General features: G+C 36.0%; 1 protein-coding gene across 1 annotated transcript; it reads left to right on the top strand.

Moving 5' to 3' along the window:
* The first annotated feature begins 1,034 nt into the window (after positions 1–1,034).
* Positions 1,035–10,667, top strand: LOC114707815 (UDP-glucuronosyltransferase 2B1-like). The gene is made up of 6 exons (XM_028890698.2): positions 1,035–1,803; positions 2,878–3,026; positions 4,245–4,376; positions 6,086–6,173; positions 7,769–7,988; positions 9,751–10,667. The coding sequence occupies exons 1-6, from the start codon at positions 1,053–1,055 to the stop codon at positions 10,028–10,030; spliced, it is 1,620 nt and encodes a 539-aa protein (XP_028746531.1). The 5' UTR covers positions 1,035–1,052; the 3' UTR covers positions 10,031–10,667.
* Positions 10,668–12,620: the final 1,953 nt, after the last annotated feature.

Here is a 12,620-nt window from a genome sequence, read left to right as displayed (position 1 = left end):
ACTTTGTGTTAATGAGTTTTTCATCAACTTGACATAAGTTAGTGTCATCTGAGAAGAGAGAACCTCAGTAGAGAAAATGCTTTAATCAGATTGTCCTGTGGGTCAATTTTCTTGTTTGATGAATGATTAGGAAAGCCCAACCCACTGTGATTGTTGGAATCCCTGGCAAGGTGGTCATGGATGTAAGGAGAGCAAACTGAGAGAGCTATCAAGATAAGCCAGTAAATGTTGTTCCTCTATGGCCTCTACTTCAGTTCCTGACTCCAGGTTCTGGCCTTGAGTTCCTGCCCTAACTTCTCCTCATAATGAACTACAGCTCTAAGATGAAATGACGCCCATGCTGTCCAAGTTGCTTTTAGTCATGATGTCTATCATGGTGATAGAAATCTAAAGAGGATGCACTTGTAGATTTCTCCTCAAAAGAACCTCCAGGATCCCAGTAATTGTGTGTATATAATCTGGAAGAGATATATTGCAAAAATGTTTTAGTCTCCTGAGCATTCTAGGACTCCCTCTTCCTTTCAGGAGGAAATGTGGCAATTTGAATGTAACATAATACATTATACATAATCAAAATTTTTGAAAAATACCAAGATCTAAGAAATGCTGATCTCCCCACGCCCTTGTTTGATCTTTACTGTTATGTAAGAAATAGGAGATTCTCGTTTGTGTCTCTTCATACAACTCTAAAATATTATATTTAAAGCAAGATTAATTATACATGGAAAGTGTTTGATTTTAGCTTATTTGTATCAGGCACCAGAAAGAAAGAGAGAGAGAGAGAGAGAGAGAGAGAGAGAGAGAGAGAGAGAGAGAGAGAGAAAGAAAGAAAGAAAGAAAGAAAGAAAGAAAGAAAGAAAGAAAGAAAGAAAGAAAGAAAGAAAAAGGAGACAAACAAACATTGTTAACCTTGAGTTCATGTCCCATGTGCATATTTACAGATGATATTACACCACCAGGCTTGTTATCTCATTGATGTTTTTGAAGTTATATGTTAACTTCTTGATTTATTCAGCTTTGTATAAAAGCATGAAATCTGCAAAGAATGATAGATGTCAACAGCATTCCATTTCAGCAAGATGTCTATGAAACAGACTTCAGTTTTACTTCTGATACAGCTGATATGCTACTTTAGAGTTGGAACTTGTGGAAAAGTGCTGGTGTGGCCAACAGAATACAGCCATTGGATCAGTATAAAGAAGATTCTGGATGAACTTTTGCAGAGAGGTCATGAAGTAACTGTTCTGGCATCTTCAGCTTCCGTCCTTATTGAGCCTAGCAAAGAATCTTCTATTAATTTTGAGATTTATCCTGTACCTTTGAGTAAAGATGATCTTCAATATATGTTTGAAAAATGGGTAGCTGATTGGACATATGATTTTCAAGAACTCTCAGTTTGGACATACTATTCAAAGGTGCAAAAAGCCTTTAGTGAATATTCTGATGTTATTGAAAGCTTCTGCAGAGCTGTAGTTTGGAACAAGAGTCTTATGAAAAAACTCCAAGGATCTAAGTTTGATGTCATCCTTGCAGATGCTGTTGGTCCCTGTGGTGAGCTGTTGGCCGAAGTGCTTAAGACACCTTTAGTGTACAGTCTCCGCTTCTGTCTCGGATACAAATGTGAAAAGTACAGTGGGGGGCTTCCACTCCCTCCTTCCTATGTGCCTGTGGTTCTCTCAGAATTAACTGACCACATGACATTTGTGGAGAGGGTGAAGAATATGATGTATGTGCTATACTTTGACTTTTGGTTTCAACCATTTAATGAGAAGACCTGGAGTCAGCTTTACAGTGATGTTCTAGGTAAACTGTCTTTCACTATTACAGTGAAATTCCATTTTTCTGCTTCTTTGAATGTGTGTGTGGATGAATATACAGTCACAGGATGAGGTTGCTAATTGTGAGCTGATAAAACAAAAATAGAAGACAACTAAATAACCTCAAAACAAGGCAGAACACTGTAGAGTTGTTCAGAACACTCCAGAAATTGTTCTCCATGCAAATTGAGACAAAGATTTCTCTTGGGAATCATTTGATGTATTTTATGTTTGTCTTAGTATAAGAAACTCTAGGTTTCAATGAATGCATTAGTGACTGTAGATATATGCACTAAGGACTCATACTTCACTACCATGACTATCTGTATAGCACCAAAGAAAATATGTTCCCTTATAAAAGTTTCTTCACTTGCAAATTGAAACATTTATCTAGAATGTCATGAAAGGTTCTTAACAATTAAACAGTATCTCTGACACCAGAAACAGTCAAGGGAACTTGGTTTTCTTGGAGTTTGAGACTTCTTAGATGCCTAAAACTGATGACTTAAAGCCTAAAATATTGCTGTGAAATGCAGGCATTTTTATTGATTTGTAACACCGAAATTAAGAGTAAGAAGAATTTGAATGTTATATTTTTATGGAAATTATCTAGCTTTAACTTCCACATATACAACTGTTAGTATTACTAGTCCCTTGTGATGGACCCAGTACAGCAGTATCTAAAAGGAATTTACTCATACCTTACAGATTATCGTAGTGCATTTGAAGAATCAAGGATCAAGAAACTAGCTTCTAAAACACATAAACTAGACTAAATATTCTATGAAAGCTGTTTTTTCAAGATTCTTTGGAGCAGTCAAAAAGCTTTGAAATTACTGGTGTAACTTTGGAAGACAATGTAATTTTTACACAAATTATTATTTAATTTTATAATATTAATAATATTAAATTTAATATTAGTACATTTATATTATAAACCACAAGTGAAACACTTCAAATTGTTGTCCACATTATTTCAACTCATCACTAGAAATCACATGCTGTATGTCAGACAAAACCCTTTCATCCTTGTATATTTTTACTTGTTTTTGTGGTGCAGGAAGACCCACGACATTATATGAGATAATGGGGAAAGCAGATATATGGCTCATTCGAACTTACTGGGACTTTGAATTTCCCCACCCACTCTTACCCAACTTTGAGTTTGTTGGAGGACTCCACTGCAAACCAGCCAAACCATTGCCTAAGGTAACCCTATATTATTTCCTTTGATAAATTGCTTTGCCTTTTTCATGGAAACAATTCTTCAACACTCTTTCAGGATGTTGGGTTTCAGAAGAGATATAAAAAGTGGATTAGAATTCTCTGACAACTGACGTATACATTATTTCCATACTTTAACACATCTCTGTGTCACACTACCACCACCCAGCCATTAATATAGATTTTAATCACAGAGATTAATAGAGAGAAGTTCATGCCAAGATGAAGGCATATGCAAGTGTGTATATGAACTTTGCAAGGGAGTGTCACAATTGCCTTTACAGTAGCAATACTGGAAAAAAGTATTGGAAATTTTATTCATTCCAAAACTTTTTTCATGTAAAATATTGTGATTATCTTCTGCAAGATCATACCCACCTCCCTACCCAAACCCAAATGTACTTTATGTTCTCTCTGTCTCTCTGTCAGTCTGTGTGTGTTTGAGAGAGAGAGACAGAGACAGAGAGACAGAGACAGAGGCACACACAGAGAGAAAGAGAAACCACAAAAATGAAAATCAAAACAATGACCTAAAATTCAATAAGGCAAAAAAAAAATGCCCAAGCAAAACAAAGTGAAAGACAAAGCCCACAAAAGAAAAAAATCATGGGATTTATTTTGTGTTGACTAAGTACTCCTGGGCATAAGTCCTGCTCTAGGATATGACTGATTTACCCAGTGATATTCCAATAGAGAGAGAATTGATTTTTCCCTTTGCTATCAGATATCAATTGCAAAAAGCTTCTTAGTTAGAAATGGAAGTCCATGTCCATTTTCCACTGTCAGGGCTGGGACCTCATCTGGCTTGGACCTGTGTGAGTTTTACGTGTGTTGCCACAGTCTTTGTGAGTTCATATATTCCTCAGTCTTACTTTGTCTGGAAGACACTGGGATGTCATCCATTCCTTCTGGCTTTTACAATCTTTCTGCCTCCTCTTTGTGTTGTTTTTAAAATACCTCCTAATGACCATCTAAATTTCAGTGATATCTCTAGCAACATTACTTTTTATCTCTAATTTACTTATTTTGGTCAGTTGCACTGTAGCACAAATGTACTCTCAATGAATATTGAGTCCTGAAGCAGTGGAACCACAGATGATCTTCTTAAAATAATTCCAGTGATTACATGATTTCCTCTCATAAAGTTTGTTGTGGTCCTTCCTATGCTGCCATTTATTTGCAATGTCTCATCTCTCTTTGTAGGAAATGGAAGACTTTGTTCAGAGCTCTGGAGAACACGGTATTGTGGTGTTTTCTCTGGGTTCAATGGTTAGAAATTTAACAGATGAAAAGGCCAATATAGTTGCATCTGCTCTTGCCCAGATTCCACAAAAGGTGAGATTAAAGTGTCCACTAGGTGGACAATTGTATTATAAATCTATTGAACTCTGAAAGGTTTTAAGAAGAGAAAATACCTGTGTGAAAAGTAAAATGATGGCTTCTTTCCTATTCATCTCTAACAACATTTTAAAAAGAAAATTTTAAATTGCTCAGGATGAAATATTAGTCTGGTTCTGACTGACCTCATGATCTGAAAGATTATAATTACATCCATGCATGGTTGTGTATAGTTGTCATTCTGGCTCTTAGAGACCAAAGTGAGTCTTTTTTCTCACATTTAAAGCCAGTTTATACTTCGTGGTGATTCCCAAGCTTTTCATATCTTAAAAGAAGTGAGAGGAAAAAGAAAGAAAGGATGAAAAGAAGGGAGAGAAAGAGGAAATAAAATAATAAGAAATATACTGGAGCTGGTGAGATGACTCGGTAGTTAAGAGCATTGGCTGCTCTTCCAGAGAGTCTGGGTTTGATTGCTAACACTTATATAATAGCTCACAAGTACCCAAGTCAAGTTCCAGGAGATCTAATATGTTTTTCAGGCCTCCAGGTGGCATACAGAATTACATGCAGGCAAAACACCCACATACATAAAATGAAACACAAATGTTTCTAAAGAAAAAAGGGGGAAATATCCCAATGGATAATGTAGGAAAATATGAGAAAGGATGATGAAAATCGGTCCTGACCCTGAAGTGAGTCGAGGGTGATAAAATTATGATTGCATCTGCAAAAACTCTGCTTCTAGCACATCAAGTGAATATCTTTTTCTGGTTGGTGAAAAAGTATGGAATTTAAGATGGAGTTAGATGTAATTCAGTAACTATAAGAAAAATCTAGAAGCTCCTGACTCCATGCACTTTTGTATGGTTGACTTACTTTCTAAAAGCATCACTCTTTGGCTCTAAGTACCTGCATTTATTCTAGTACTTGATAACAGTTTCTTCTGTTCATGAAGATAATTTTTATGTACTTATTTTATGAAACACAGAGCATATAGAAAGTGAAGATGAACAGTTTGTATTCGTTTGTGAGAATTGCTTCTATTTCACAACTCAGTTTGGCACTAAATATGAATTGTATTTAGAACAATAGAAATCATGCTTCACATTTTCCTACTGACACTTTTCCTTGGGCAATCCTTAAAGTTTCATCTGAAACAAAGTAAATATACTTCCTAGTAAGAAAGAAATTATTTCTCAGAATAGTAAACTATATTAATATGATATTTTTATGCATCAAAAATAAACCTAATTATAATGAGTAGACTAGGGAAGATGGAAATATAGGTAAAATTATGTGCCCACGACTCAAAAAGATATAAATTAATATTTAATTTGTAAAATAAGAACTAGAATTATACATAGTATATACATAATCATAAATTGTTACTAATTGTATATAGTATTCCCATTCAGGATTATATTAATTGCCTAAAATTTTCATGTATGCTTGAATTTGTCATTAATCATTAAACCTATATAAATTAGCATGATGAAATATCATGCTCAAGTTATTGTAAAGCGATGTACAAAAAATGTATTATTTATGTCAGTCTTTTTACATCTCGTGCTATTTTAAAATCCCCTCTCTTAATTTCATTAAGAATCACTGGTTCAACTGAATAGTCTTCTCGGTTCTCCAGAATCAAAATATCCCAAAGCTTTTGAATTTCTGCAACTGAATAAGGTACTTTCTGTGTGTAACAGGTTCTGTGGAGATTTGATGGTAAGAAACCAGAGACCTTAGGATCCAATACTCGGCTGTACAAGTGGATCCCCCAGAATGACCTTCTTGGTAAGACAGAGGTCAATAAACTAAGAAAACAAAGGGAGCAACAGATCTTGAGGACAGTCAAAAACAAAGCAAATTTATTTATATGTATTTTTATAAATACAGAATGGAAAATAGCTACCTATAAATTCTGTCATCCTGTTATTCAAAATTATCTTCTCTATGTCTAGAATCTGCATATCTTCACTCCAACTGTAATAACTGCCCTAAGAATTGCCCAGAGACTGTATGAATTGCCCCTTTGTCTCTTGCTTCTTAATTTTTCATTATTGTTTATCCTACTACAGGAATATTTCAATGCTACTGAGAATCTTAGCACCTCCTGTTGCACCAATTCTGTATTTTTTATGCAAGCAAATCTTTACCACAAAGTACTACTGTATTTCATGATGATTTGTAGCTTGATTGGCTTTAGACTCCACCATCTACTATCCTGGTGACTATACACTACACACCAGACCCAGTGCCACAACCATTTCTAGTCTACTTGCCTTCTGTGTTTTAATGTGGTATTTTAATAAATAAATTTCACACAATATATTTTAGTCAAATTAAACCATCAACTCCATTTATCTTAACTCTTCTCATATCTACCCTTTTCCTTCCCACCCACTCCTTTTTTTTCTCTTTCTCATTGGTTATTATTATTGCATCTGTACATACATATGGATATACAAATACAACCTGCTAAGTCCATCTAGTATTCCTGCTATGTTTCTGAACTCACCATTGGTATTGGATAATAAATTTGAATTCATCCCTGGGGAAAACTGATTCTCAGCAGTCATTACGTGTCTGTGCCTCTTCACCTGGGGACAAGGCACTGTAACATTTTCTGCCTTTACATTGGCACGTCAACTGGTATATTCATTGTTCTGATCTTGTTTAGGCCACCATAAAGTCAAGATTCAGTGACTGCAGTCTCCCTGTGCTGTCTGAAGACACAATCTCAAAGCAGATTTCCTTGTCCTATGATTCTTACCATATTTCCACCCCCTCTTCTGGTTTCCTCTATGTTTCTTGAGGCATATATACAGGGGGTTTATGTTATAGATGTGTCATTTGGAGCTTCATACCCAAGGTCAGTTGTTCTCTGCATTTTGACAGCTTTGGCTTTCTGTAATGGTCTCTGTGTGTTGCAAAAATAAGACTCTTTGATGGGGGATGAGAGCTATATGTTTATGTGGGTATAAGGTAAGGATTTCAAGTGCAATGAGAAATGGCATTGGTTTAGAAAAGTGACAGTTGTGGGTTCTTTATGTTCACAGCCTCAGGGAAAATTCATACCTGGTACTATAAACCTAACCACATGGATTCTTTTCCACTGGATATTTTGTCCACAACCTTCCTTTCATTTTCTTATTGGCAATCTTATTTTTATTTTGCAATTCCCCAGACACATACTACTTCTTCCAAATAGTCTTCTCTTACCTCTCCTGCTCACTTAAGAACTTCTTGCTATGAAAGTCCAAAGCAGTTCCCCTGCAAATTATTGGCTACAACACGTTTTCTATGAAAACAGTCCCTTTGGAACCCTTATATTTCACTTTCCTTTAATATTTTAATCAATGATTATGTAAAAATAATTCTAATTGTAGGTCATCCAAAAACCAAAGCTTTTATAGCTCATGGTGGAGCCAATGGCATCTATGAGGCAATCTATCATGGCATTCCTATTGTTGGTATTCCATTGTTTGCGGATCAACCTGATAATATTAATCACATGGTAGCAAAGGGAGCAGCTGTTAGAGTGAACTTCAACACACTGTCAACTATAGACCTTCTCACTGCCTTGAGGACCATCATTAATGACCCTTGGTGAGTATAATTACTTTTTGCTGGAGTTTTTTTTTCTTTTTTGAAACAGGGTGTTACTGTATAACCACAAGACTGATCCTGAACTCATAGAGATTTGCCTGCTTCATCCTACTATGTGCTGGGATTGAAAATATCTGCCTATGTGCTATCATGCTTAGTGTATATAACTACTTCTTTAAAAATACTGATGGAAAGATTATCATCATCATATTGATTTCAATCCAATTTGAAGGAGAATAATAGTGAAAAACTTCAGATTATTTTGCATATCTGAAATATGTACTTGTTTTCAATAATAAAGTTACTCTAAATTCATATTTGACTTCATAGAACAAATGAGAAATGATTAGTCTGAAAATTCTCTGTATATATGTAAATAATCTTTCAAATATACATCTACAGGTAGCAAGGACATTAAAATATAACAGAATATACATAATGAAGTAATCATGAACTTTAAAATTTATGAAAGAATGTATAAATGTTTATCCATACTCTCTGAAGCTATAAAACTTTTGGTGAAATTTTACATTATTTCTATTATTTATTTAAACGAGGTCTCATTTTGTAGTACTGTGCTGGCCTCAAATTCAGAAAGATCCTTTGACTCTGCCTCCCAAGTGCTCAGATAAAAGGCATGTTCTACCAACTCTGCAATAGAAGCTGTAGTAACTAGCTTAGAGAAAATGTGTTCTAGATTTGATTTTATGACATCTCAAAAGCCCTTAGAATAGTTTAGCTCATTTTATCACTCCAAAATTAATACCAAGTTTCACTGAACTCATAGCCAACATCTAAGGCTTCTAAGCCAGTGATGTCAACAAAAGAACCCATGTTAGTTGAAATTTATGTTAAGGCCTGGACAATGAGATTAAAACAAGCACACAGGAATGAAAGACAATATTAACTTCATAACATACCCCAGGAACATCATTAGTAGCTTTAAGGTCTACCAGAAGACAGATGTAGCTAATCAGAAAATCCATAGGCAAAACAACAAGAGAAAATGATGTTGGTTCTTATAGACACAGTCTCCATGTCTGGGTGCAGAATTGGATTTTAGTTTCATTTTGTTGAGAATTCTGGTGGAAGTACTGTGTAAGAAAGAATCATACTTCAAAAAGTGTTTTCAAACATGAATCTAGTTAGAGATTGAAATTACAAAACAGAGGTAGTAGAGGAGAAACTGCAACTGGAGAGGAGATATCCAACATGACACCTTACTCTGTGATGCTTAAGACAATTCCATGTCTACTTCACTTATTTGTCTTATATCATATGTTACATGTTCCTCACATGAAAAAGATATAGCTCTCATTACTAATGATCTCTTACCAATTTGAAAATATAGCTGAACTTCAAAAATTCCAGTTAAGAATTAATATTTTATGGGAATAAAGCAAAAACAGAGCCAGCACTTGTAACTGAGGTGCCAGTGGATGCTGGTAATCTCATCAGTTGGAAAGAGAATAGAGAGGTCCATTAGATATTTTTAATGCCAGTGTAACCTACACGACAAGTTCAGAACAAACTTGGGCTACACGAGGCTGTCTCAACTCTCCTCCTTTTCACTCATTCTTCTCCCTGCCACTAAACTGTCCATCCTGTCCCTCAACTATCCTCCATGTCACCTGATAAAACACAGCAAATCTATTTGGTTAATTTTGAGTCACTTTGGGGGCTTTATCTCAAACCAACAAACGTTAGGAAGCTCTGAAAATTAGTTTCATTTTAATTTTTGTTGTACACATTGTCCCTTCAGGTATAAGGAGAATGCCATGCGGCTGTCAAGAATACACCATGATCAACCAATGAAGCCCCTGGACAGAGCCGTCTTCTGGATTGAATATGTCATGCGCAACAAAGGAGCCAAGCACCTTCGTGTGGCAGCACATGACCTCACCTGGTTCCAGTACCACTCTCTGGATGTGCTTGGATTCCTGGTGGCCTGTGTGGTGACTATGATGCTCATCATCATGAAATGTTGCCTCTTTTGTTGCCAGAAGTTTTCTAAAGCTGGAAAGAAGAAGAAAAAGGATTAGCTGAAGTGGGGAGGACTGCTAACGTGGGTAAAAAGAAGAGAAAAGAGTAGCTGCATTGAAGCCTCAAGAGTCCTGAGAGATGAGCATCTCACAGCAGTTCCCAGCAAGAAGAGGTTGAGGTGCCATATCTTTCCCTCTAAGATAAGACAGTTTGGGGTCTTCAGTTAAGAAGGCTTTCATGTATTAAATATGTTTAAAACGTGCAAGGTTTCATGATGAATATGCACTCAGTGTTATAAAACAAAAATCATGTGTTCACTTTAGAATGTTTTGATGTAATTGAGGAGCTATCCCCAACAACAATCACTGAGATTAACTGTAGTTCTCAAAAGTCACATGGGCATACATCTTTGAAAATGCCATGTTATGTTATGTAAGGGTAAATATATCATGTTAGGTAAAGGTAATGTCAGTTACCTTTACAAATATCCAGCCTGTTCTGACTTTATTTGGTGGACTCTTTTCTTTCTTGTTTTTACTGCTCACAAATAATAGTGTTCAGGAGCCACACTTCTGAAATAGACTTGCTTTTTTCTTTGTATAAGGAAAGCCATTTTTCTGGTTATTTTCCTGTACACACACCACACATCCTTTATTTATTAAAGGACCTGTGATGAAGGTTCCTCCTCAAATCAGAGTCATTTCTCCATGGCATTCAAACAATTATTTCTACCTGCTTGTGTGAAATTCCATTACTTGGGAGGTTCTACAACTTGACAGGATTGTTCATTCACTCTCTGTCTTAGTCACAACTCACCTGGACACTATCACTCTTATTTCAACCTTTTGAAGTAGACATGAGCTGTTAAAAGTTCCATTTCCTCTCACTTATAAAGTACACAGGGTTAGCTACAAGAAGCCAAGTCACTAGATAAATGCAAGACAAAAGAAAATGGTATCTAGCACATGATGTGGATCCATATGTTATAGATAAAAAAAATGCATTGTGCAGTGCAGAATCACAAAAAGATTTACCCTATTGCCACCCTAATCACTGCAATAAAATATCCACACATTCTGAAATGGACTCCTGTAATGGTAAGCATTGAATTTCAGAATGGACAAGAGGACTTCTGTTCACTTGTAAGCTGAACCTCACTGGAACCCCAGGTGAGACTAACACGATTTTATCAACAACAAGAAGGAAATCCTGAATGAGAAGCACACACACTGAAACTAGAAACCATCTTACTATCAATGCAGAGCTGAGCCCCATAAACAGTTCAAATCTCAGAGTTCAGAAGCAGCAGAAACCCTAGTTAGTGAAGATGAAGTGAGCCCTGGGACACCTGTCACACCCTAAAGTATACTCACCCCAAAAGGTTGTGAAATGAGTTATGATCAGGTTACCCAGGGAAGGAAGCATCAGTCGTGGACAAGGACAGGAAGGAAGAGTAACTGCAATAGTTCAGAGTGTCCAACAAAAGGAGAGATGAGAAAGCTAGTCAGTCACAAGCTCTTGCTCCTGCTGAACCCAGGAGAGAATGTGACCCCTGTGTCTTAACCCCAGGGCAATACAAACAAGCTGATGCTAGAAATGCATGAAATAAGGAAGAGAGCTGAAGCTGGCCAAGAGAGTTCTTTGGATTGGGAAACAGATTATGCCAAAGTGCCCAAGTTACAAGACCTAACTATAAAGGCAACACTGGCCAAAAGAAAACTTGGCTTACAAGGGTTAAAAGAACACTGACTATTCAAAGGGAGAAACATATCTGATAACATGCAGAGGGTCCAGCCTTCTGCAGGTCAGAGAGACTGGGAATGAGATTCAGAGTCAGCGAGAAAAACACACAGACTTCTTTTCTGAGGGATAAAAGCTTTTATTTTGTTTTATTATTCTTTCTGTTGCTTGCTCTACTCTATTCTTTTTTGTTCTTGTTCTGTTCTTCTACTTTGATATTCCCCTTTCTCTTTCCTGATGACTTCCTTCCATTGGCTTTCTGATGTCTTCCTTCTACATCTTTACTTCTACTTATATTTTTTCTGGTGTTTTCCTTCTGTGTGTCTTTATTTTTTTCCCTTATAGCTTATATACCCCAGCAGAATCTTTCAAACAATATAAGAATTACAATGTGGTTACATTCTATTTTTTAGTGAATGATTACAGTGAATACAAGTAAAAAAACAGCATATTTTCCATGTCCTTTAAATGATTAAACATTTTATATATTACAAGTGGAAAACAAATTATCCCCAAGAACCCATATACACTTAAACATTTATCTTTTAGACTTTTCATAGATCAGGAGTCTTTCAGCTATAACCGCTTACATAGGCAATAGTCTTTATAATGGACAGAAAAACAGATTACTGGTTTCGCTTTTCATATTTTAGAATCCAGTCTAGTTATCTTTACTAACCATGCAATTCTTTGTTTTTTTTTTATCCACAGAAATCATTATTTAAAACTTTGTTTTAGCTATGATGCACACAAAAATCCATGAATACATTTCCCACTATCAAAAAGAGCTAACTTCTGGGACTGGATTGTTTTCGTTAATCATTAACTTAAGCCACTCTCTGTATGGCTCCTCCAGAGAAACTCATAAGTCCTAGCTGTAGGACAGTTCCTTGTTCTTATTTTCTAACC

Source organism: Peromyscus leucopus, chromosome 10 (assembly GCF_004664715.2).
Source record: "Peromyscus leucopus breed LL Stock chromosome 10, UCI_PerLeu_2.1, whole genome shotgun sequence".
Taxonomy (NCBI): domain Eukaryota; kingdom Metazoa; phylum Chordata; class Mammalia; order Rodentia; family Cricetidae; genus Peromyscus; species Peromyscus leucopus.
The sequence above is the reverse complement of the archived record's forward strand: the minus strand, read 5'-3'. Positions and strand labels throughout refer to the sequence as shown.

Bases quoted from the DNA above. Each gene is read 5' to 3' on its own strand.
- LOC114707815 (XM_028890698.2), top strand. From the start codon at position 1,053: ATGTCAACAGCATTCCATTTCAGCAAGATGTCTATGAAACAGACTTCA. The intron at 4,377-6,085 runs GTGAGATTAAAG...TGTGTGTAACAG, and splicing joins TTGCCCAGATTCCACAAAAG to GTTCTGTGGAGATTTGATGG. The intron at 6,174-7,768 runs GTAAGACAGAGG...TTCTAATTGTAG, and splicing joins CCCCCAGAATGACCTTCTTG to GTCATCCAAAAACCAAAGCT.